General features: G+C 46.2%; 1 protein-coding gene across 2 annotated transcripts in view; it reads left to right on the top strand.

Moving 5' to 3' along the window:
• Positions 1-3,589: 3,589 nt before the first annotated feature.
• Positions 3,590-26,825, top strand: part of Rasa2 (RAS p21 protein activator 2) — a 57,870-nt gene continuing 34,634 nt past the window's right edge. For both annotated transcript variants that reach the window (XM_048334922.1, XM_048334921.1), the window contains exons 1-4: positions 3,590-3,741; positions 11,402-11,519; positions 14,975-15,078; positions 19,490-19,584. In XM_048334922.1, the coding sequence (XP_048190879.1) occupies positions 3,612-3,741; positions 11,402-11,519; positions 14,975-15,078; positions 19,490-19,584 (447 nt within the window). In that variant the 5' untranslated portion in view covers positions 3,590-3,611. The remainder of the gene's footprint in view (positions 3,742-11,401; positions 11,520-14,974; positions 15,079-19,489; positions 19,585-26,825) is intronic.

Below are 26,825 nucleotides of genomic sequence, written 5' to 3'. Positions count from 1 at the left end.
AGACGCGCATGCCCACGGCCGTGGGTTCATCAGAAGATTCCACCCCCACCCCGCCCCCCCAGGCAGGGGAACTTCAGAGCCACAGAGGACGCCACCCACCCCTGGCACATCTGTGGAGCAGGGTGAAACGTGTTCCTCCCCCCGCACCCCTCCTCGGCTCCGAGCGCCGCCAGGCTTCACCTCCTCCTCCCCACGGCTAAATCGGGCTCCGTGGGGCCGCTCCGCGCCTGCCGGCTGCCCACGCGCAACTGTGCACAGGATCTGGGGAGGGCCAGGCTGGGATTGGGGTGTGTGTGTGGGGGGAGTTTAGAGGGAGAATGGAGCGAATGGTGGGGGGCGGGAATGCTTAAGCCGCATGGTAGACTGAGGCGCAAAGAAGCACAGGCAAGCCTTTCCTGCGAGAAGCGAGGAGACTCCAGGCAGTGGCGTGTTCGGGGAATGGAGGGGAGAAGGCCCAGAGGGGAAGGATGGACACGTGGAGATTTGACACAGTGAGAGGAGGGGGCTGGGATCGCTGGATATCTGAGAAGATGAGATAGATTGTGTGTGTGTGTGTGTGTGTGTGTGTGTGTGTGTGTGTGTGTCCGTTCTCCGGCTTGACCCAGAGCCTGGGTTGCTGTCCCTGAGATTTTCTTTCTGCTCAAGGCTAGCCCTCTACCACTTGATCCCTGGAGCCATGGTTCCACGTCTGGCTTTTTTGTTGTTTTTTTTTTAATCGTTAATTGGAGATAAGTCTTGCCTTGGTGGGTGGGCTTTGAACCGCCATCCTCAGATCTCAGCCTCCTGAGGAGCTAGGATTGCAGGCGTGAGCCCCTGTTGCCTGGCCTAAGAGTTTGTTGTCGTTGGGGCTTGAACTCAGGGCCTGGGCGCTGTCCCTGAGCTCTTCACCTCCAGGCTAGCGCTCTAGCGCTTTGAGCCACAGCGCCACTTCTGGTTTGTGGTGGATCGCTGGAGATCACAGTCTCGCGGACTCTCCTGCCCCAGGCTGGCTTTGAACTGCGACCCTCAGCTCTCAGCCTCCTGAGTCTCTAGGACGACAGGCGTGGTGGAGAAAATGCCTTAAAGGGGGACATGAAATGGTTCCGTAGCCCGTGGAGTCTTGTTCACGTCACACAGTGGGGGTGGGGGTGGTGTGCAACCGCCTGGCTTGTGGGTTCCCTTTGCAGCCGCAGGGGCGTCCCTGCCTGTACCCCAACGTCGTTCTTCGCTGCTTCTCTTCTGCAGATGGCTTTCTGCAGCTGTGGGGGTTGAGCTCGCTTTCAACCTTTTCACCTCAAAAACAAAACAAAACACAAAACACAAACCCCCAAACAAAAAAAACAAATGCCACAGGAGCTGTGCACAATGGCTCCAACCACCCTGTGCCTCGCACACTCGAGACTCTGGGGACTGAGCTGTCCTTGAGCCTGAGTCCCTGACTCGGTCCTGAGGAGACTGCTCCTGCCTTGAGCTTTGTTGCCAGAGAGGCCTTTGGGTGAGCTACGTTCCAGTCCCCCCCCCCTCCATTCTCACAGGGCCACCTCCTGCAGGGCACCTCAGTGTTAAAGCTGAGAGCTTGGGAACCCGCGCCCCAGAAGGGAAGGACAGATCTGCTCAGCCAGATCAAGAGGTTTGTCCAAGCTGGGCACCGTGGCTCGCGCCTGCCATCCTAGCGACTCAGGGGGTTGAGATCTGAGGATCCAGGTCAAAGCCAGCCCAGGCAGGAATAGCCAGGAGACTTTTATGTCCAATCAACTGCCAAAAAGCCAGAAAGGGAGTCATGGCTCAAAGTGGTAGAGCACACAAGCCCGGAGCACAAAAGCTCAGGGACAGCGCGCAGGTCCTGAGTTCAAGCCCCAGTACTGGCACCAAACAAAAAAAAAAAAAAGAAGAAGAAAAAAGGGGAAAAAATGATGATGAGGAAATAGGAAGACAGTAGTGAATGGTTGCTTGTTAGAATGGAGAAGGCAGAGCTAGGCGTGCTCGTCTCGAAACACATTCATTAATAATTTGAGGAAGGAAGCGAGCGCAAGTTTGCGTGATGCAATGTCGTTCCAGTTACTAAACATCATGAAGAAATAAGAACCCTGCATGAATTCAAGACGCAGGGCGAGCGCTCTAGGAGGCCACGGAGGGAAAACAGTCTCGCAAACGTTACCCAACAGCTTCCATTAAGGAGAGACATTGATTTCACAAAAGATTTCTTCCAAATAAGCAAAGCTCAGTTCAAACAGCTCACGTCTCCAGGTCTTCATTCAGAAGCCGAGGAACTGGAAGGGACTCCGGTGGGTCAGGGGCACAGACCACGCGTTTCTGTGGCCAGCGCGTCAATTCTGAGATCTGCAGTAGGGAAATGGCTGGGGGGGGGGGGGGAAGAAGAAAGCAAGCTTTTGTTCTTGTTTTTTTTTTTTTTTTACACTTATGTTAAGTTGTTTTCATGTCTCCAGTCCCAGGGTTATCTATCTGGGTTCAAAGGAGGGAAATCAGAGGACGCTGGCACAGATAGACATGTTGTCAAGACAGGAACAGGCCCCTAAAAGCTAGCTTGTAATGTCAAAGGAGAGGGTTCCACTTCCGGGTCGGTCAGTCACTCTGGCAGACGATAACGGAGGGAAATAAATACAAGGCAGAATTTTCTTTTTTTCCTACAAATGAAATCTTCCAGTCTGCTGAGTGGAAGAAGTGAGCGAGTATGATATTATTATTGTTGTTGTTGTTGTTAGTGGGTGATGAGGCTTGCACTCAGGGCCTGGGCTCTGTCCCTGAGCTCTTCTGGGTTTGGGGTGGTTAGACAGCGTGCCCAGGCTGGCTTTGAACCGCGATCCTCAGAGCTCAGCCTCGGGTGAGCAGCTAGCTAGGGTCCCTGGAGGGGCGGGGGGCGGGGCTTCGGGGAGGGGGGCGGGGCGAGCTAAGGCGGAGGCCCGGGAAGGGCGGAGCCTAGGAGGGGCGGGGCGAGCTGGGCAAGTGGCCCAGGGCGTGGCGAACGAGGCCGAGGCCGGGGGGCGTGGCCCGGTGGCATGGGTGGGGCTTGGGAGGGCGGGGCTCGCCGGGCGGAGCCCCCCGCAGGGGGCGTGGCCTGGCGGCGTGGGGGCGGGCCGGGCGGAGGCCCCGCCGGGGGGCGTGGCCTGGCGGTGTGGGGGCGGGCCGGGCAGAGGCCCGCGGGGAGGCGTGGCCTGGCGGCGTGGGGGCGGAGGCCCCGAGGGGGGCGTGGCCTGGCGGCGTGGGGGCGGAGGCCCCGCGGGGGGCGTGGCCTGGCGGCGTGGGGGCGGAGGCCCCGCGGGGAGGCGTGGCCTGGAGGCGTGGGGGCGGGCCGGGCCGGGCGGAGGCCCCGCGGGGAGGCGTGGCCTGGCGGCGTGGGGGCGGAGTCCCCGCGGGGAGGCGTGGCCTGGCGGCGTGGGGGCGGAGGCCCCGCGGGGGGCGTGGCCTGGAGGCGTGGGGGCGGGCCGGGCCGGGCAGAGGCCCCGCGGGGGGCGTGGCCTGGAGGCGTGGGGGCGGGCCGGGCCGGGCGGAGGCCCCGCGGGGGGCGTGGCCAGGCGCGCGCGCGCGGCTCTCCCGGGGCCTAGGCCGCGCCGGGCCCCGCCTCGCCGGGCTACGCAGGCGGTGTGGGGCTGCGGCACGGGCCGGGCGGCACCATGGCGGCGGCGGAGCCGGCTGCTCCCGCGGCGGCGCCCTCCGAGGCGGCGACGGCGACGGCGGGGGCCGAGGCGGGGGGCGAGGACGGCCGCGAGGTCCGGGTGCTGCAGAGCCTGCGGGGCAAGATCTGTAAGCGGGGGCGGACGGGGCCGCGGGGCCCCCGGGGCGGCGAGGGGGGCGGCTGAGGCGGCGGCGGGCGAGGGGGCGGCTGAGGGCCCGCGGCGCCGGGCGAGGCCGGAGGGGCGTGGGGAGGGAGGGAGGGAGGGAGGGAGGCGTCGCCTCGGCGCGGCGGCGTGGGCCGGGGCCGCCCTCCGACGGGGCCGCGGAGGAAGTGAGTGTGTGCGTGGGGGGTGGGGGGTGCGGGGCGGGGGGGCGCGGGGCGCTTCCGGCCCCCCTCACGCGGCGCGGGCCTCCGGGAGGCTGCGGGCAGCGCGGGGCGCCCGTCCCCGGGAGGCGCGGCCCGGGGGGTGGGGTGGGGTGGGGTGGGGGAGGCGGAGGAGGGCGGGGACAGCGGGGCGGCCCGGGCCGGCGGGCGGTGGACCCCCCCCCCGGGGCCGGGAGCCGGGGTGACGGGGCGCGGGGGAGCCGGGCGGGACTCCCGCCCCCACCTGCGGGCGGGCGGCGCCTCGTGAGCGCGGGTGGGCCGGCCTGGGACGCACGGGTGGGTCGGTTCCCGTCCTTGGGTTATTGGCTGTTAAAAACAACAACAACAAAAAACAAAAAAAATGTGGTTTGCCCCCCCACCCACCCCACTACCACTACCCAGACACAGTTCACCCCTCTTCCTTCCTGCACCCCCTTTTTCCTGTTTCGAAAAAGATCAGGCTTGGGGTCGGGTGGGGGGGTGGGGGGGGTGGGGGGGGCTGAAGATTTGTTTAAAATTTCCTGATTTAGTGAGCAGCGTCCGATTGGAAACAGGTTTCACGTCGTACATACAGAAGAGAATCCCCACTGAGTCCTCCCTGGGGGGAGAAGGAGAGAGCTGGGGTGCCCCCCCCCCAGCGCCCCTAATGACGCCCGGGCCTCCCCACCCGCCTCTTGATCACCACTGTGCCTGTGTGTGTTTTTATGTCCCATGTTCACGTCGACCTTTCTGTCTTGCCTTCCCGTGGTGTGGAGAGCGACGGGACGTCCTAACTGATCTTGGCCTCTTGAACTTCAGAAACCGAGATATTAAATTTTCTCACCTTTTATTTCCCGAAAGGCCCTTGGGACCTGAGAGATGACGCCGGGGAAGTACTTCTGCTGCCCGCCTTAAATGTTTCAGCAGCGAAGCTTCTTTCCTGGGTCCAAAACATACTTCAGAATTTGGATTAAAAATGCTAGGATTTGAACTCGGGGCTTCTGGTCTCATTTGGCTCGCTTGCTTGCGAAGCTGGCATTCTGGCTCTTTAAGCCAGGCCCTCCAATCTGGCATTTCGCTAGTTAATTAGAAGTAGAGTCGCTTGGACTTTGCTGCCTTACCTCTACCTGGCTTTGAACCATGGTTCTTTGGGTCTCAGCCTCCTGAGTGCCCACTCAGCTTATATTAAGTATTTAAGATTTGCATCTCTAATATTTGGGAAACCAGTCAGACCAGAGTGACTCGGGTTTACAGATTTTGACCACTTTCCTTTTTTTTTTCTTTCTTTTTTTATACTTTGTCATCCTTGTAAACTGCAGTAGTAATCCAGCGTTGGTAGAGCTTCAGAACCTTGGGCAGTACAGTTTTCCGTTTTCATGTGGCCGATGTGTGGGTTTTGTAGGCTAGGGAGCTCAAGAGTGGCAGTCATCAGCACTGACTTCACAGAAAGGGAATGATAGTGGACTGACAATGAAGAGCTGCCCAACCTGCCGACACGTGGGTCCACATCACCTCTCCACGCCTGAGAGGGCCCACTGGCCTGTTAAGCTTTTGTGACAAATCATGGTCCACAACCTTCTAAAGCGATTTCATTTCTGTGTTTTTAAAGTAATTTCCTGTATACTTCACAAGGTATATGGTATCAGATCGGCACAGCAACGTCAGTGCCTGGGAATCCATGACAGCTGTGTCAGGTTGGCTTTGTAAAATGTACTCAACTGTCGGGGTTGGTTGTTGGGTATCCTGGAGTGGTCATGTGAACTCTTGATAGAGGAAATTAAGAGAGTACTCCAGGCTCTGGCCTTTGATCTGAACCTGCTGTGCCTTGGAGAGCGGGAATGCTAGTATTCCTGAAGCCCGTTTGCATGCTTCGTCCCCTCCCCAAAGGCCATACCCGGTGTAATTTGGGCTTCTGGTTTGTATATTACCAGGCTTCGTGCTGCCCTTTTTGGTTAGTACTTGTCTGGGCAGCTTGCTGTTGGCCCATCAAATCAGATTATGAGAATGTTGAGAGGGCCCAATGCTCTGTTATAAATGGGTTTATCTACCCCAGAGAGACCCAATTCACAAGGGACCCAAATATAAAGACTGGGGTGAGGGGCTGGGCATGTGGCTCGAGTGGTAAGAGTGCTAGCAAAAGAAAGAAGCTCAGGGACAGTGTCCAGACCCCGAGTTCAAGCCCCAAGACTGGCAGAAAAAAAAAAAAAAGATTGGTGTGAATATGGAGATGTGTTGTTGCTTACGTCTGGTCTGTGGAATAATGATGCCACAGGTGTGTCCCTGGTGTTTTCAGACTTAGAATGACTTAGAGCTGTTTGGCAAAGTAGAGACGAGGGTGTGGTTAAGTGCCTGAGCTTAGAGACCTCGTGAAGTTAGTCACCTGGGCTGGATCTTCATTCCCAACTTTCTCCATACTCTTGTGTGAAGTGGGGATGGTGAATACCACCTCTCCCACAAGATTTCTGTGACCCCCCCCCCATCTCTTAGGAGTAGAATAGGAGATGAAATAAGCTCGTTATCTGATGTTCTTGCCACCATGTGCAGGCACACCTAGCTCTCTGGCCAGAGAGAATTGGTTGGGTCTTCCTGCTGCTGGAGAGTTACAGTTCTGTCCATTTCCTTATTATAGCACATTTCATAGAAATCATTTGTATATTTCCTCTATTATTATACTGTGAGCTCTGCCAAGATAGAGTTTATTGTTGTTTCTCAACTGACTGAGAAGAGAACCAGCCTTTAGAAAATGCCTACCTTGAAATGTTATCCCTAGGGTAGCTTGAGATACTACTAGATGTGAAAGTGTCTTGTAAATTATACAGCTGGAAAAACTAAGAAGATGTTAGTGGCATTAAAAGAAAACCATGGGCTGGGAGTGTGGCTAGGTGGTAGAGTGCCTGCCTAGCATCCATGAAGCCCCTGGGTTCGATTCCTCAGCACCACATACACAGAAAAAGCCCGAAGTGGCGCTGTGGCTCAAGTGGCAGAGTGCTAGCCTTGAGCAAAAGGAAGCCAGAGACAGTGCTCAGGCCCTGAGTTCAAGCCCCAGGACTTCCCCCTTCCCCCCCCCCCAAAAAAAAAAGAAAAAGAAAGAAAAGAAAACCACGTGGATATGTCAGGAACTTCATCCTCTTTCAGAATCAAAGTTCTCACTAAGCTTAGGTTCAAACTGATGCCAACGTTGCCTCTTTAGGCCAAAAGATTACATGTTGGCAAATGTTCTGGAGACTTGTTATTAGAATATTTGAGGATTCTTACCTGACTGTACTCATGAGTTTGGTTATTAACTGGTTCTGAAATGTTATACTTTACCCATGAATTGTTTTTATCTGGTATGATGTTTGAATGTGGGGGTAATAAGGTAAAAACCAAAACATTTTCTTTACCACCCAGCTGATTAAGAGGAAGAGATTAAAAGTGTTTATTCCTACTAAGAATTCATTATTATCAAATATTTGAAGTAATGAGTTACTTAATAAGCGATTATTGTGAGAAATTTGGAATGAGATGATGAGTTCTTTAGAATGGAAGAAGAATCTATCTTGAGATGGATAGAAACTAGCGTGAAAGGGTTCTTTGTAAGAAGTTCACAGAGATGTCTGCTAGTCACTTGTCTGCTGAAGACAGGAGCTAAACCTCAATGAGTTCATAGAGTTTTGTTTTTTTTAAACTGAGAACTCTTTGAATAGACTCTTAAGTGACTCTGGAACTGATGTAACTAGAATAAAACTATCATTTTATCCTTTAATCATACATGCTAATCCTATTTCCTTGTTAATATGCTTGATGAAATTATTTGCCATTAAGAGAGATTATGTTTTATCTACCAATAAAGTTTTGTGCTTGTTTGTAAGAGCTGATAAGATCTTGTTGTATAGTCACATATTAATGTTATATTGAAAAGCTTTTTATGTATATTAAGAATTTTTTTTATGGCTTGCCCTCAGTTTTCTGGGTCATTTTACTTATGAAAAATCCCTAGGCAAACTGGCTCTGGTGGCTCATGCCTATAATCCTACCCACTCAGGAAACAGGTCTGAGGATTCAAGTTCAAAGCCATCCCAGGCTTCCTGGTTAATTGGAGATAGGAGTCTTACAGACTTCCCCTGCCCAGGTGCTGGGCTGCAGGCATGTACTGCCATACCCAGTAGTTTTTCTGCTTTTGAATGGTTCTCCCAGAAAACACACCTATACACTCTACACACAAAAGGTACATCTTGGGCTGGGAATGTGGCTCAGTGGTAGAGCGCTTGCCTAGCATGTATGAAACCCCGGGTTCAGTTCCTCAGTACCACATACACAGAAATAGCCAGAAGTGGCGCTGTGGCTCAAGTGGCAGAGCGCTAGCCTTGAGCAAAAGGAGCTCAGGGACAGTGCTCAGGCCCTGAGTTCAAGTCCCAGGACTGGCAAAACAAAACCAACCAAACAAACCCCGATACATCTTCTGTCTGAATAGCCTTGAATTCTGCCAGCATCTGGTTTGGGGCCTTTCTTTTGTTTGCCACGCCAAGCTCGCTTGGTTACCGTATGAGCCTGGCAAAGTTACCTGGGCTATAGGAACCATCGGCCTCACCTAGCCCAGCAGAGAGTCCCACCAAATATGTTTCAGTTTGATTTCTCACCTTGAGGTTGGGGGTGGGGTGGGGGGGCTGTAGGGCGCTCAGAGGCTGACAGCAGAAGTGGGCAAAGGCAAACCACAGGAAGATCCTGTGCTCACTTGGGACACACCTCTAAACCCACGGGCACTTCCTGCACGACCTTGTGAAACTTGTGTGTTCGTGTGCAGTAATTTCCTAACTTCTAGACCAAGCTCATTCAAGACGTGATTAATACGATGGCACTATAGATAGCTGCGGGATGGCTATTATGCGCATGACGTGCGTGCACACAGCCAGTCCCTAATTATGTTCGTCGACTCTTGCACTGACGGCTTGCTGCTTACCTCACGGGACATTTTTGAAAAGAGCAGTAAAATCGATGCCTTAAAAGAATGATGTAAAGATCTGTACATTTTGTGCAGGTGCTAGGGCTTGAGCTCAGATGAGCACCGTTGCTAAGCTTTTTTTTTGCTCAGGGCCGGTGTTCTACCGCGTGAGTCACAGCTCAACTTCAAGCTTTTTGTTGGTTACTTGGAAATAAGAGGCTCATGAGATTTCTTGCCCAGGCTGAATTCAAACCATGATCCTCAGATCTCAGCCTCCTGAGTGCCTAGAATAATAGAAATGAGCCATCAGTGCCTAGCTAAGATTTACTGTAATTAACACATAATTGCACGTGGTTGTGAGTTTTCCCATAGTTTCGTTTTTATGTTTTTGTTTGTTGGAGTTTTTTGTTGGTTTTTTTGGGGGGGAGGGGAAGGGAGTGCTTACTTTGTAAACAGGTGTGGCCACCTTTCTTCACCACCTAACTTTTTTCACAAAAATAAAAGCACTAGCTTTGGAAAAATTAAGTTTCTCCTAAAACTATGTAACCGAGCAGCAAAAGTGAGAGGCAGTGTGGTGGGGTTGGGTGGGGCTGGCCAGTGTGCTGTCAGTGAAGTAGAACGCATGAAGGATCGTTACCTCTTCGTGGATTAGTGGGGGGTGGGGCGTGTATGTATATCAGCTCCATTAGTATATTTATGTTTTTGTTTTTTTTATTACCTTGTGTCTTGATGTTGTTAAGTAACCACATGAGGTTTATCTAGCCCAGACTTTGATTAGGAAAACCGTGTGTCAGTGAGTTTTCGGAACCAGTGCGTTTAAGATGAGACAGGAATGTGGACTCCACAACTCTTGCTTTCTTAGATTTGTACTGTTTGATTTCAGCGAACATCAATTGTTCTTCTTCCTTCATGAGTATCTCCTAAGAACTTTAGAACTAGACTTACTGGGTTTTGTTTTGTTTTTTAAATTTCTCCAGTGGTTATTATATGGCAGTCACTGTTTTAGAGCTTAAGAATCAACAAGTTCACTGGTCTTGTAGGAAAACCAGAAAGAAAAGACAAAGCTTTAAAAAAAAATTAACAGATTTTAGATCATTGTGGATGTTATCAAGGAGACAGAGCAGAGAAATAGAATATGTTGCCGGTGTTATCTACTTTAGATAGTATGGTTGGGATGGTTTCTCTGAGGAAGTGACATTGGAGCGGAGACCTGAATGGCAGGAAAGCACTAGCCAAGTAAACATGTAGGAGTAAAGCTTTCCAGGCGAGCTTGGCATGGCTGATGAACAGAAGGAAGAGTAGACGCTGAAGAGGGTAAGAGAAGAACACAGCGAGACAAGCTGGGACTGTATAAACGGTGGTATGGCGACGAGGCTTGGCTCGACGTGGAATGTGGCGGCGATGGAGCGCAGGAGTGGCTGACTTCATCGCATATTTAAAAGCTCCGAAAGAAACGCTTTGTCCAAATGACAGATGGTGATGGCTTGGATTCAGATGGTGGCAGCAAAGGAAAGAAGTAGTTGGGTTATTTGGTGTTTATTTGGACGTTCTGCTTGACTTGCAGGTGGACCGGGTACGGGGCAGGGGATCGCAGGGGGATGGTGAGAGGGGGGAGGAGGGAGGCTAGGGAGAGAACGTGTTCTAGGGAGGAAATCAGGTGGCTCGTTTGGGGCCTGCTGGGTAGCTGAGGAGACGCTTGGGTGCTCACACACAGCGCTGATGGGAGTTGAGGCCCGGGAAGCACCGGCTTTCCCACCAAACATGGCAGGGGTTCCCTGAGAGGAAGGAAAGGAAGTGGTCCACTGTGGGCCTTGGAGGTGAGAAGTAGAGGAGCCAGAGGCCAGTGAGGCAGGAGAAAAGCCAGGGCAGCGGCTTTGTGCCGAGGGAGAGGAGAGCATCTTAGAGAGGAGTGCAACGTCCCGTTGCGTAAAGTGGTGCTGCCAAGTTAAATCTGAGAAGGAGAAAGACCCTGGTGCGCGTTTCAGTGCCTGCCTGGGAGGGAGCCGAGTGGGTGGGAAGTGGGAAAGGGAGGCGGTGCGTGGAGAGGATGCCTTTCAGAAGCGAGTGCAGGAGTTGACTGACAGCAAAAGGGAGGGGTTGGAATGGAGATTATTTTTTTCTTCTAGTACTTCCGTACCCTTGTTTATGTGCTGATGGAAACACTGGTAGAAGTCATGATGATTCAGGAAAGAGGGACAAAGTCCTTGACCTGGTGCTAGATGGGTGGGGAGCCCCAGTAACTGACTGCCCGTAGGGAGGGAGGGTAGGGGTGGGGGGAACTGGTGTGTAAAATGCTTCCAGGCACCCCATCCCACTCGGCTCCTTCCCTCAGTCTAAGTCTCCTGTGGAGGAAGTTAACCTTTCCCTAATCACTAGTGGTTGGCTTTTTCTGTGCTACATATAATATATATATACATGTATATATGTGTGTGCTACCTATAATGTATTCCTTCAAATTGCATTCATCATATACAAGGCTTAGCATGAAGGAGCTGATAATATTTAATTTTTTTTTTCGCCCACAGGTGAAGCTAAAAATTTATTGCCATATCTCGGGCCCAACAAAATGAGAGATTGTTTCTGTACAATAAATTTGGACCAGGAAGAAGTCTATCGTACCCAAGTTGTTGAAAAGTCTTTAAGGTGGGTAGAAAAATTGGACATGATCACTTAGATGATTTCGACTGATTGACTGATGTTGTGCATTTTTCCAGATTATTATCAGCCAGAAGACTTTCTTGGTTTGAAACTTGTATTTACATTAGGAATTTATTTTCATTTACATTAATTGTTTTTGATGGTTCTTGGATTTGAACTGAAGGCATTTTAGTTGCCAGGCAGGTGTTCTACAGCTTTAATCATGCCTCCTCAGCCCTGGAGTTTATTTTTAGAATTTCAGAAATGGAGTTTGAAGGAGTTGAATGTTCATTGAGCCAGACTAACTTTCTGCTGGGCTCCTTGACAGTAGTTCTGACAAGTGATCATATGGCATTTGATTAATTAGGTTCCAGTGAACTGATGGCTAAAACAGCCTGACTCCTAAAACAGCCTGTTTGGCTTTTGAACTCCTCTGACTCTTAGAAAATGCTTATGTTTACCTGGTTAATGGTGGTTAAAATGAGATCCTGCTACATGCCAGGAACAAGATAGATGCACTGCTTGCTTTTATATGGCTTTTCATTGCCTCACGATATAAAATGGTTTCTCATTCTGTCATTTGGGTTTTTGGGGAACAAGCTGAATTCATCTTTCTCTCATATAGCTCAGTTTGTCCTCAAAATCAGCAAATGCTTAATTTTGCCATTTTTGTTTTTACTTTCCTCAAAGGACTTCATTATCTTATTTCTCCACATCATAATAGCTCTGAAGCTTCTAACAAGTTAATTATTAGTGCATTCTTAGGGAATGAACTCTTAGCCTTTTCATCTTTGGAAGTGTTACTGCACTTTGACAGTATGGTTAGAATGTAACAGTGTTTGTGGACATACTTCTAGCACAGCGATGCTGGAAAAATGTAGTCATTTTCAGACAAGAGTCTTGTTGAAAGAAGGATGTCGTAAAACTAGGTGCTGGTGGCTCACGCCTATAATCCTATAGCTACTCAGGAGGCTGAGATGTGAGGATCGAGGTTTGATGCCAGCCCAGGCCAAAAAGGTCTGCAATACTCTTTATCTCCAGAAAACTACTCAGAAAGTGCCAGAAGTGGCTCCATGGCTCAAGTGAAAGAGTGCTAGCCTTTAATATACAGAGAGGTTCAGAGACAGTGCCAGGCCCTGAGTTCAAGCCCCGGGACCAGCAAAAATAAAAAGGCATAATGGATGAAATACTGTGTGCATGACTTAAGGCAACTGTACTTCAGGGAAATGGTTTCCTTTGTGTTCTCTTCATCCCCCTCTATCTTCTCCTCTCTCTCCTCTTTGAGAAGGGAGAATGGAGGAACTGGGGTAGAGAGACAGAGAGGTCATAGATAGGCTGTCTGGCCCAGACTGGCCTGGAATTGGTGAGCCTCCTGTCTCAGCCTCCTGAGCAGTGGGATTGTAGACGTGACTATCAAGTTCTTCATAAGACAGGCATCTGTAAAATCGAAAGTACTTTAGTGTATGCTGGGCACAGGTGGCTCACCTATAGTCCTAGCTACCCCAGGACAGGAGACTGAGATCTGAGGATCATGGTTCAAAAGCCAGCCCTGCAGGAAAGTCCGTTCATCTCTAGTTAACCACTAGAAAACCAGAAGTGGGGCTGTGTCTCAAAGTGGTGGAGCTCTAGCCTTGAGCAAAAGAGCTCAGGCCCGGAGTTTAAGCCCCAGGATAGGCATACACACACACACACACACACACACACACACACACACACACACACGTTTATTAGTGTGGATATGTGATCTATAAAAGAAATTATCCAAGTTATAATTGTTTCCTGTTTTTTTTTTTTTTTTTTTTTGGCCAGTCCTGGGCCTTGGACTCAGGGCCTGAGCACTGTCCCTGGCTTCCTTTTGCTCAAGGCTAACACTCTGCCACTTGAGCCACAGCGCCACTTCTGGCTGTTTTATGTATATGTGGTTCTGGGGAATCGAACCCAGGGCCTCATGTATACGAGGCAAGCTCTCTTGCCACTAGGCCATATCCCCAGCCCCCAAGTTATAATTGTTTATGAAAAAATTCAAGGAAAGAAATACCTCAACATGTCATCTTTGCCTGATAGTTGTTTAGGCATGGTGTCTGTTGAAACCAGTTAGAAGACTCTAGTGACTTTGACAGATCCACTTTGAGAAGGTTTGCCAGGTTTTAGAACAACTAAGAAACAAAGTCACTTGTTTTCTGGACAGTATCAGAGATGACTTCTGTAAGAGTGTGATACTTTGAATTTCAGCTTTTCCTAATGATAACTACATTTCATGATGATATTTTAAAATACCTACAAGGTAGAAATTTCACTGGCTAACAGTAGGCAGAGGTGACTACAGAGAGGTATAGGGGAAATTTCTGCAGATATAGAAATATTCTGTGTCCTGATTAGGATAGAAGGTTCACAAGTGTGTAACTTTATAATGTCACATTCACTAGGAGAGGTAAAATGAAAAAGGTTGTCCATATCAAGAGCAACTGAAATGCTCACATATTGCTGGTAAGCAAATAAAATGGCATGACTACTTAGAAAATAGTTTTTTTGGTAAGTTAAACATTCACCTCTGCCCTGAATAATCTTACTTACCTAGAATTGAAAGCTATAGGCCCAGAAAAAGGCTTTTAGAAAAAGGCTCAGAGCAGGTTTAGTTTTAATTGTCCAAACTGGCTTAACAGTTTGAAATGACATCATTAGTGTAATAGATGGTGGAGTATAGAGGAAACGACTTTATATACAGCATATGGGGAGGAGGGTAGGGACCCCCTCATTGACATTAAGCAGAGGAGAGAAGCATGACGCATGAGTGCATGCTACCTCATTCCACTTACATGGAACTGTGGAACAGATCCACTGTGGCAGAAACTGAATCATTGGTTGCCTATGGCAAGTCCGGTGGTGCAGCTGTATAAGGAGCACAAGCCTCTGAATACCTCACAGGCTTATCAATGCATCACAAGTCCTCCACCCCTTACTCTAAACCGGATTGTATGTAATTTATCCCTCGAAGTTGATGAAAAATAAATAGCCGGGTTCAATTCTTTAAATGTACTTTCAAAGTAATATTTTACATTAACATTACCTATTTGGGGTGTCGTACAGTATTGTGGTATTCCCACACGTCTAGGACATGCTCTGTGTTCTCACTGGGTCCACTTCAGGCGAGCGTGAGCCCAGACGGTCCCCTGTATCTTCTGTCCGGAGAATGCCGGGCAGCTATTTGTGTAGGATACATGCTGTCAGGGAAGATCTTCTGAATTCATCTTGCTCTGTCTGGATAGGATGTGGTTGAAACTTAGCATTCAAAATTATTTTGGAGTTGTTTTTTTTTTTAAGTTCTTCCATGAAATTGTAATCTGTAATGTTTGTAATTGAAAAGATACTTGAAGGTGATTTTAATATTGACAGTAATAAATGTAATTTGTTAATAGTGATCATTATTTGAAGTAGTGAGCTTTCTCCCCTTTTCTCTTTAGCCCATTTTTCAGTGAAGAATTTTACTTTGAAATTCCACGAACTTTCCAGTATTTGTCTTTCTATGTTTATGATAAGAATGTTTTACAAAGAGACCTGCGTATAGGTAGGTACAATTCATCATTATTTTTAACTACCACATTGAGGTGCTACTCATTATTTCTCTAAATATGAAGTGTTAAGCTGCAGAAGGATATGTGCTTGCCATTGCGAATCCTGTTCTCTCTAGACTTGGTGTTTACTTGTGACTTGGATTTTTAGATTTGTGCATTCGGCTTAGCTGTTGCTCCTCAGGTGCGCCTTGCTGGGCCCTGAGCCCCTGTCTTCTCTGTGCTTGCTCCTTAGTTTACCACTTAGGTCCAGATAAGATAAATGGGGTACTTAAGAAGGTAGAGGCTATGTTTCACAGAGTACCTCATCGGATAAATGTCCAAAAAGCATTAAGTGATTAAATGGTTCAGATGTTTTTTATCCAAAGTTTATAGTACTGTTCTATCTTAAAAAAAAAAAATCTGTTTTTGTGCTGGGAATATGACCTAGTGGCAGGAGTGCTTGCCTCATATACATGAAGCCCTGGGTTCAAATCCCAAGCACCACATATATAGAAAACGGCCAGAAGTGGCGCTGTGGCTCAAGTGGCAGAGTGCTAGCCTTGAGCAAAAAGAAGCCAGGGACAGTGCTCAGACCCTGAGTCCAAGTCCCAGGACTGGCAAAAAAACAAAACAACAACAACAAAAATCTGTTTTTGTGTTTTTTCTAATAGAACAGTTAACATTAATTATAGACTTTCTTCCTGTGTATATTGGTGACCAATAAATATATGTTTATTTCTTTTTTGGGAGGGAGGGGGCAATACTGACTATGACAGGGCCTGCACTTGGTGGGCAGGTGAGCCAACATTTCCAGTCCCTCACTCCTTTAAAAAACAAAAATCAGATGTGACTGTTTTACCTGAGCTAATCTTTTGTTTTGTTTTGTTTTTGCCAGTCCTGGGGCTTGGACTCAGGGCCTGAGCACTGTCCCTGGCTTCTTTTTGCTCAAGGCTAGCACTCTGCCACTTGAGCCACAGCGCCACTTCGGGCTTTTTCTATATCTGGTGCTGAGGAATCCAACCCATGGCTTCATGTATACTAGGCAGGCACTCTACCACTAGGCCATATTCCCAGCCCCTACCTGAGCTAATCTTGAACTGATGGACTCAGATGATTGTACTTCAGCCTCCAAAGTAGCTTCAACTACAGGCATGTACCAAGTCTGTCCAGCTCTTCAGCATTCTTACTTGTTAGATATGTTAGTTTCTGTCTATACACATAACAAATACTTGTTTTCTCTCATACAGGCTTTCTTTTTTTTTAAGTTCAATCTGACTCTTGATTGTTTGCTGAAAGCCAAGGAAGAGATTCTCATCCTAATGTGAATCTCCATTTGCTTCTTACACATACATGCGGACTCTTCAGTTTCCTTCTTTCTTTTGCTCTGTTCTGGGGCCTGAACTCAGCGCCTGGGCTCTGTCTCTGAGCTTCCTTTTGCTCAAGGCTAGTACTCTACCACTTGAGCCACAGCGCCACTTCAGGCTTTTCTTGTGTGGCACTGAGGAATCAAACCCAGGGCTTCATGCATGCTAGGCAAGCACTCTACCACTGAGCCACCTTCCCAGCCCTTGCTGTGACTTTTGACAAGCCAATTTACTTTCTAAGGCCTGGTTGAACTATTAAGACTTCAAAATAGTTGGGGTCTTGAGCTGCGGATTCCTCACCCATTGAGCTCTCTGAAGTCGAATCCACTAGTTAAGAGCTACCTGTGACTGCACTTCCAGCATCTGTGCCAGTTGCTTTTTGCTATTTACAGATCACCCCACATTGAATGGCTTATAATATAGCAACTAGGTATTTGCACAGGATCTTTTGAGTTGCCAGTGTGTTCTGAGCTTAGTTGGGCAGTTCTGTGATCCTTACCTTTCTGGAAAGCTGACTGGTGCTTCTGTGGTCTGATCCATGTCTGACGGTTGGTCCTGGTGGCTAGCTGGCTCTTACTCTTTCTGTGTGATCTCTGGCTTCTGTTAGACCAAGCCCAGGAGCTTCTGCTTCTATTAAATCATTGATGTCTCACTGGCTAAAGCGGGTTCCATGACCAAACCCAGAGTCATTGCTGGAGAAAACTATACAGTGGCCTAGATGCCAGGAAGCCTGGTTTGTTGGAGACCATTTACACACCAGTCTACCGCACATACCAAAGTGCCTCCACCTTAAACCTCATGCACTTCTAAGGGCCTCGGAGTGCCGCCAGTGGCTCTGAGTTGTGGTATTGGCCATTCGCCAGAGTTTTTTCAATCATCTGGTCCTATTTTGTATTGGCATCTTATCTACTCTTTCAACCATTTCTGTTATTTCTAAGTAGAAACAGGATCTATCTGGGGTTGGTATTTCTAAGAGTATGTGGTAACTAAAAATTAATGGCAAGAAAATGCCACTTACGGGGCTGGGAATGTGGCTTTTCGGTTAAGTACTTGATTAGCTTGCCTGAAGCCCTGGGTTCAATTCCTCAGTGCCACATACATAGAAAAAGCCAGAAGTGGAACTGTGGCTCAAGGGGTAGGGTAGATTGCTAGCCTTAAACAAAAAGAAGCCAGGAGCAGTGCTCAGGCCCTGAGTTCAAGCTCCAGGACTGGCAAAAACAAACCAAAACAACAACAAAAAAATGCTGCTTAAAAGTTGTGTTGGAAAGCTAAGAATACTTTAAAAATACACACACACACACACACACACACACACACACACACACACAAACACCTTAGAGACCAACAAAGGTGGTTCCTTTTATCCACAGTTCCTTTATTTCTTTTTGTATTTCCTGTCCTGGTTGGATTTTAAGGAACTCCTAGAGTATCTGTTGTGTGTATATTTGGCTTCAGCTCTTTCTGTCTATGAGTGTTAGGACAATGGGGAAATGAAATTATACCTTTAAATGATTTGTTGGGAAATTCGTTGCTCAGTAAATTCATGGCTAGTGAAATAATGAGTTAATTTGTTTTAGGGAAAGTTTGAGACACTAAAGTAGAACAATCTTTGGGACCATTTTAAGCATAGAATGTGTGTGTGAGAGAGAGAGAGAGAAAGAGCGAGAGTGCGCGCGAGAGAGACAGAGAGAGAGAGTACGTTACGGGGTTTGAACTCAGGGTCTGGACATTTCCTGAGCTTTTGTGCTCAAGGCTAACGCTCTACCAGATGAGCCACAGCTCCATTTTGGCTTTTTGGTGGTTGATTGGAGGTACCCAGGCTGGCTTCCAATCACAATAATCAGAGCTCAGCCCTCTAAGAGGCTGGGATTATAGGTCTGAGCCATCAGCCCGTGGCCATACTTACAGTAGTTTCCTTAAGGTCTTCAAGGGTCAGTCTAAAAGACCAGTTTGTGTGTGCCCTGAGTGAAAGGGTATGAAGAATTGGAGTACTTAGAATTCTGATTTGAAAAAAATTAAAGAGTGAATTGCTTTTACTGTTAGTGTATATCCTTTGCTGAGGATTTTTAGGTAAAACTTTGGAATAATTAGTCATATGCAAAATTTTGTCTACTTCTTAAAACTTGAATTGAGGAAGGAAATGCTCTGTTACCAGCATGGCGAATACTTCATCATAATGTGAGTTTCTCTGTCTCTTCCTCTCATCCTGCTTTATTCTTTTTGTCTTTCCTGGAGAGGCGAAGAGGTAGGAACTCTAGACTGCTTTGAGTTTTAAACGTATTGGAGCTTTGGTAAAGTGAAGTTTTAATAATAAGGTAACTTTAAGTTGGTTTATTCTTTTGTTACCGATGTGTAAGATACTGTTTTTCCTTTTTACTCAAATAGAACTTCTGCCTTTGCTAAATGCAGATACATCTGCAAGATGGTATGGTTATCCCCAATGTTTAACAACTGGAAAGCTTAATTTGTACTGCCATTGTGCCTTGCTTTTTTATTTATTTATTTATTTTTATTTTTTGGCCAGTCCTGGGGCTTGGACTCAGGGCCTGAGCACTGTCCCTGGCTTCTTCTTTTTTTTTTTTTTTTTCTCAAGGCTAGCCCCCTGCCACTTGAGCCACAGCGCCACTTCTGGCCGTTTTCTGTATATGTGGTGCTGGGGAATTGAACCCAGGGCCTCATGTATACAAGGCAAGCACTCTTGCCACTAGGCCATATCCCCAGCCCTGTGCCTTGCTTTTTATATTGAAAGTACTCTGGATAAAAAAAACTGTGAGTCTGAATTAGCACCAAAACATGCAATTGCATGTAAATACAAATGAATTTTTGTCTAATTCCTGAGTTAAAGTGCACCAGAAAAGGGCCTGCCAAGGGACAAGGGGAAAGGAGATACTTCATTCTTTAAAATAAAACAACAACAACAAAAACTTATAGAAATGGGCTTTTTTTGTATCAATAGGTACATATTATTCTAAAACTTTGTGGTTTTATATATAATACTGTTAAGGAGTCTCAAGATTATGCAAAATAGGATTTCTCATATTATTTTACTTGTTTTCTATAGGAAAAGTAGCCATCAAAAAAGAAGACTTATGTCACCACAGTGGCAAAGAAACTTGGTTTTCACTACAGCCTGTTGACTCTAATTCAGAGGTTCAGGTAAGTATTAAGGCCTAAGTAATTTCCTCTTCGGAAAATGAGTAATTATTCTAGTTCATATTGCTAGAGCTTATTATTCCTTATTTTAAATATAGACCTTTGAGTAAAATGAGCAGGAAGAAACCCCAACAATTTTCCCTATCAATTACAAAATAATGAAATAATGCATATACAGGAGAAAAGAGGGCAATTTAGGAGATGCGATACAGCAAAGCAGACTGCACATTTAGAAATGTCACAGTGAAACCCATCAGTATGTATTAATAATTATAAAAGTGAAAAAATGCACATGGCTATATACATAGGAGCTTACGGAAGGTCATTTTAGGAAGGCTTTTCTTTCTTTCTTTTTTCTTTTTTTAATGGAGACAGGGTCTCATTATATAACCCAGGCTGACCTAGAACTCAGGCTCCTCTGTCTCTGTGTCTCTGCCCCTCCCCCCGCCCCCCCATGCAACTCTGAGAGAAGGATCTTCATGAGTCTGCATTGTTGCTCATTCTTCTCAGCGTGAGCTGTTCTTTCTCTGACATACTATGCTTGGGAAAATGGTCTTCACTCGAACCAGGCAGAAGAAGCTTCAGTTTTAGACCCGCCCTTCCTTTTCTGCTCCTTCCTATTTGTTTGAAGGGGTATCATTACTCTTTTTAATCTCTTCTTTCCTCTTGCCAAAATAACGGGCCTTTTACCGATCCTATATGTGAACAAAGATGTTTGTTTAGTCATGTAGCTGAACTTTTCTATTTGTTGCTGGAAAAGTTGAGCTGTCTGTGCAGTTGTTATTTCTATTAAAGGGAATCTTTTTTTTTTTTTTTGTAACCCTATTTATAAAATACGGTAAGGATTGTGAAACCATTTCCCGAGGGCATAACTGCAAGCAGGATTCTTCCTCTCTAAAAGAAGTTCTAATTCACCCCTGTGACTCAAACAGAGGCTTAAGACAAGGAAAAAGTGCTGCTAGCACAACCACAACCACAGATAATTTACAGATACAGTTAGCCTCCATTTCCTCATGGCCTCAGACCTAGCTCTCCCTTGATTAAATTCTCAAATAGTCTGATTTGGGTACTAAACCCCCTTCTTAAGTGAATAGTGCAACTGATGCTTCTTTCCTCTACCCCACTGTAATATTCTTTTCTTTCCATTTGACCAAAAATATTCAGATTCCACTTAGAGCACCATTAGCCAGGTTAGAAGTCGTGTAAGAAGGAAGAAAGGGCTTAATTTAGAAGTTGTGTTTATATGTGATTCTTAGAGTACCTTTGACCTTGTGTCTCTGAAATAGGATCCTAGTTGCCATGTTTCACTTATACAATGTGAGGGCTAAGTGGACTGTACTTAAGAGTACTTGAAAAATGGTTGGTTTCTACTGCTCACACCTGTCATCCTAGCTACTCAGGTGGCTGAGATCTGAGGATCGCAGTTCAAAGCCATGGCAGGCAGGAAAGTCCACGAGACTCTTATCTCCAGTTAATCATCAGAAAACTGGAAGTAGAGATGTGACTCAAGTAGTAGACCACTAGCCTTAAGCGCAAAAACTCAGGGATAGCACCCAGGCCCTGAATTCAAGCCTACAACCAAAACAAAACAAAACAAAAAAAACCCTTATTAATTTTTTTTTTTTTGCCAGTCCTAGGGCTTGAACTCAGGGCCTGAGTACTGTCCCTGGCTTCCTTTTGCTCAAGGCTAGCACTCTGCCACTGGAGCCACAGCACCACTTCTGGCCATTTTCTATATATGTGGTGCTGGGGACTTGAACCCAGGGCCTCATGTATACGAGGCGAGCGCTCTTGCCACTAGGCCATATCCCCAGCCCCCCCTTATTAATTTCTATTCAAATAATGTTTAACCACCAGTCTGGAGACTGACAGTATAATACACTTTTACCAAAGAGCAGATATTTTAAAAAATTAATACCAATCTTTATTTTTCAATTTTGATGCACAATTTAGTGCATTTTCCATAGAAAGTCCCCCATGAGAAACTTGGTGTGATGTTTGTTTCGTCTTGTCTTGTGTCCCTCTGCTCTCCCTTTTCCTCCCTCTATCCTCTTCTCTTCCTCTCTTCCCATCTCATCTTCCTGCTACCCCCCCTCCTTTCCCCTCTCTCCCTCTCCCCGTCTCTCACTCTCTTTGTCTTCTCTCTCTGTCCCTCCCTCCCTTCTCTCTTTGTCCTTCCTCTCCCTCTCCCACGTCCCTTCTCTCTGCCTTCCTCTTTCTTTTTTGCGACATGGGTTTGCTGTGTAACACAGGCTGCCTCCAATTCACAGGCTCCTGTGGGCTGGGGTACCAATCACGTACCACCACACCCACCTAATCATTCCAATATCTAAATAGTAAGCACAGGAAGGAAGGGCTTTACAAATTTGATCTGAAATGAAATTTGTGGCTTCATTTAAGATACAGTTTATTAAATATGTTCTTAGGATCGGTGTAAACTTACTAAGGATTCTAAATCTGAAAATATAGAAAATCTATATAGACTGTCCTTCACACAATTATTAGAGATGGAATTAATACTGGACACAGGCTTTTATGAAGCATGAAGATTCTGGTAGTGGGGTTTACCTGTTAAGATGTATTGGTATTTTAAACTTTGCCCCAGGTTATTTTCCTGACCATTAGATACTCATTATTACAAGTCTCTTGTCTTAAATGATGATAAGATTTTCAAACTATTTAAAATAGATTTTAAAAGGAAGATGACGGTAGAGGTGAGAAGGATGAGGATGCATACATTTTTTTTTCAGGTTAACAAGGTACCGTTTGGGAATATCGTTGTTTTACCCCTATACTGATATAGGAAAACTAAATTAACTTTGTGAGTATAGAACAGATAGAAAAGCAGCTCATGATTAATACAGATTCTAGTTGGTTAATGTGTGTTCAGTTGTTTATATCCTATAAGATTTCACTAATACACCTCATTTGTATATGTTCTCTACATATGGTATGTTATACACATACCATGAAAAAATAAGAGCAAGTGGTGACAAACCTACACTCAACAGGAGCTCAATCTAGCGGTTACTTGTAGTGATTGCAGCCGTTACATCAGAGCAGTGGTAATAACATAATATTCATTGTCCTGTTTGGTTGTCACAGAGGCAGTGCGAGGTAAGTGGTGTAACCTTCATTTTACACAAGCTCCAGTACCTGCAGCCAAAAGAAAAAAGGGGGGGGGGGTGTGTGGCACAAAAGCTACTCAAATTAGATGAAAGAAAAAAGAGAGATATATTAGGAAGTTGCTAGGGAGCTTCCTGGAATATAATTATGGAGCTTCACTGTGACCAACAAGAACTAGAACGTTACCAGGCTTTTGTGGAGGTACTGCATCTTCATGGGGGTTAGAGGAGAAGAGGACTAGCTAAAATTCACAAATACAATAAAATACTTAGGAGAAGACACATGCTATTGAGAAGGCACATTAGAGTGTTCTGTTTTGGGTTAACTGTCACATAAAGTACTGGTTTACACTTGAGGCAATGGTGAATAAAAAATGTGGCGCTGGGAATATGGCCTAGTGGTAAAGTGCCCACCTCGTATACATGAAGCCCTGTGTTCGATTCCTCAGCACCACATATATAGAAGGCGGCCAGAAGTGGCGCTGTGGCTCAAGTGGTAGAGTGCTAACCTCAAGTAAAAAGAAGCCAGGGATAGTGCTCAGGCCCTGAGTTCAAGCCCCAGGACTGGCAAAAAAAAAAAAAAATGTGGACTATTGTTTGACATGTCAAATTAAAACACCTTTGTGCAAAAACTATTTAAAAAGAAAAATGTATACTATGCCATGGATCTACTATGTCATTGAACTTATGTATAGACCCTTACTAAGTGCAGCAGTACATACTGCAAGAGATAGGTGAGAACCAAGAGCCACTGATTCATTCCTTTTCCTTTGATTTTGCAGAATGAATAGTTCATACGGTTCCCTTTTTCTGTTTCCTTCTCGTTTTAAATAACTGCACTTGCAAAATGAATCAAAAAGACCATTTAAAGATAAGATTGCATGCATTCTTCCTCTGTTTCTCTCTCTAAGTGCATTCTCTTGCTAACAACTGAAAAATGCCTTCCCCCCAAGCAGACTCCTCACTCTGTAAGATGTGACCTGGAACTTAAAGAATCTGGCCACACTTGGGTCAGATGCACCCTGAAGTTTGAATTTGATCTGGTGGGACATAAAGTCATTGTTGAGCAAGGCCTTCTGGAGCATCAGGTGGAATGTGGACATAGGGTTTGGGTGGAGGGTGATATGGTTGGCAGATGTTTGATATCCTAGGTGTACGTTAATTGGCATGTGCACCCCTGAATAATAAAGCAGCTGCAGACCAAATTATGTTGCACATGTCTCTTCAGACCTAATGTGCTTCCCTGTCCGTGGTCATCCTATTCCTTCTTGGTTGGTAGTGTCTCTTTTCTGCAGCTGCTTTTGGGATTTTTCTGTTTTACCCTGTTTGTAGCTGTCTTCCTAGTACTTGATAGTTTCCTTTATATTTATCCTACCTACTTTTGCGTTCCTAGGAGTGGCTTGATGTCTCTCATCAGTTTGGGGAAATTCCAAGAAGTTACCTTCATCTTCTTCCCCTCCCCCCACCCTGTGTCTCCCGGGATTCCAGCTCTATGAATAATAGCCCCCTTCACCGCGTCTCCTACGCCTCATGGTCTTCTTTCCCTGTGCTACGTCCTGAGCGCTTTCTTTTTTTTTTTTTTTTTTTTTTTTTTTATTTGGCCAGTCCTGGGCCTTGGACTCAGGGCCTGAGCACTGTCCCTGGCTTCTTCCCGCTCAAGGCTAGCACTCTGCCACTTGAGCCACAGCGCCGCTTCTGGCCATTTTCTGTATATGTGGTGCTGGGGAATCGAACCTAGGGCCTCGTATATCCGAGGCAGGCACTCTTGCCACTAGGCCATATCCCCAGCCCCCTGAGCGCTTTCTGCTCACTGACTCACCTCCCATTTTACCATTGCTTTTTTTCAGCTCACCCGCTGTTCAGTACACCTTCATGTCAGTTATTTTTTATTAGTTCTAAAAATTGTGAGCTCACTTGATAGTACCTCATTGTCCCTCCCTCTTTCCCTCCTTGCTTACTGGGGTTTGAACTTGGGGCCTTGTACTTGCTACGCAAGGCACTCCACCACTTGAGCCACACCCCCAGCCCCCCCGCCCCTTTTTTTAAGTTGTTTTGTGGATGAGGTCTCCCAGTTTTTCCCATGCCACTCTGGACCGATTGCTTCCTCCTCTTGTATCGATGGAATGACAGGTGCACACCACCACTCGGAGCTCTTGTGTTGAGATGGGATCTCAATAACTCTCTTCCCAGACTAGTCTCAAATTGCAGCTCTGATCTCTGTCCCCTGAGTAGCTAGCTGTTGGGGCAAGCAGAGCCATGGCACCAGGCCTCCGAAGGAGACTTGTCTTACGATAGTTCAATTCCAACAAGTGACAGGTACAACCAAAATTCAAGTGTTGTGCAAAAATGGGATTTTTCTAAAATGTTCACAGAGTTTTCTAATGGGAAATTTTTTTTTCCAAATAATCAGCTTTTGGTCATTCTTCTTTACCAAAAGAAATACAATAGTAGAGACTGACAATTTTACAATGATAGTTCAGCTTTAAAATTCTAGAACATCAAAAAGAAAACTTTCTGAAATAACGTTTTATCAATAGTTTGGTAGATGCCCTTGGAATAATTCATATACATGTTGCTTTTCTCAGATGAATAGTGTCTTACCTACCTGTTTTGTAACTAGTTTCCTTATTATCATGTACATATTTCTATATTAAAGTATGTAATAAGGTTATAAGGTAGTGTTTTATGAATTAAAAATTATAATTTCCTTAATTTATTTTAGTGTTGCACACTGATAGTTATGTGTTTTCTGTCTGCCTTATCTGTTCTCTTTTCTTGATCAGATTAATACACAACATTCTTGTTACCTATCAGCGGAGGTAATTAACATATTGGCTAGGCTCTGACTCATTGATAATGATCCTGGTAGAATGCCACTGAATATCTTTTGCTAGGTTTGACAGTATTATGATTTTGGTTATGACTAAAATGATTATGCTTTTTCCTACTCTATTTTTACAGTTTCAGAAATTATATCTTAGATATTTCCCGAGAAAGAGTTGGAAGTACTTCATTAGCATACAGTTTCTACTATCATGCACTTTAAAATAGAAAAATTGCTTTGTGATCTGAGTGGTCGTGCAATTGGCTTAAGTTCCCTTACAAACCAAGTAACCATGCAAGTGGTTTATGACTGAAAACGTGATTTTATTTTATTTCACTATTATTACTATTACTATTTTTTTGCCAGTCCTGGGACTTGAACTCAGGGCCTAGACAATGTCCCTGAGCTTCTTCTGCTCAAAACTAGCACTCTACCACTTGAGTCGCAGCACCACTTCCAGCCTTTTCTGTGTATGTGGTACTAAAGATTCAAACCCAGGGCTTCATGCATGCTAGGCAAGCACTCTGCGACTAAGCCACATTTCCAGTCTGAAAACATGATTTAAATTTGTAATTGAGTAATATTACAAATTACTACAAATAGGAACCTTCAGGGTCACTTTTTGTTGTTGTTGTTGCCAGTCCTGGGGCTTGGACTCAGGGCCTGAGCACTGTCCCTGGCTTCTTTGTGCTCAAGGCTAGCACTCTGCCAACTTGAGCCACAGCACCACTTCTGGCCTTTTCTGTATATGTGGTGCTGAGGACTCGAACCCAGGGCTTCATGTATATGAGGCGAGCACTCTCCCACTAGGCCATATTCCTAGCCCCCCAAGGTCACTCTTAAATAGGAAAACTTATGAATAGAAAACGCAGGACTATCAGAAGACCTAGTTTGTGAGTTAGATATTGTCAATATTTGTACCTAGATTTTTTTAAATGGAATATTTGCTTAGTTTAGTTCCACCTCTACTAACAGCTGTTGCCCAGCGATGCCTTCCTTTGTTGCATCAGAGCTTAATGTTCTCACGCCTCTCTGTAACTAAGATCTGCTACTATTGCTTGTCACGGATTAGACCTCTGACCTAGGCTTTCTAGCTAGTAGGCCTCAGATCCATTTCTGTAGGACAAGACCCTTAAAATAGCCTCGGTGATTCAGGTTAGATTCTTTGAAAGGATGTCTGGCGGGTTGTTGTGAAGACGATGGTGCCTAGATAATAAAACCTACCTCTGATGAAGGTCACTAGACATCAGACCCCCGAAGTCTTCCTTGTCTTGTCACCTGAGTGGAAGTGGTCT

Source organism: Perognathus longimembris, chromosome 26 (genome assembly GCF_023159225.1).
Source record: "Perognathus longimembris pacificus isolate PPM17 chromosome 26, ASM2315922v1, whole genome shotgun sequence".
Classification (NCBI taxonomy): Eukaryota; Metazoa; Chordata; class Mammalia; order Rodentia; family Heteromyidae; genus Perognathus; species Perognathus longimembris.
Note: the sequence above shows the minus strand (reverse complement) of the source record. Positions and strands in the feature narration are given on the sequence as shown.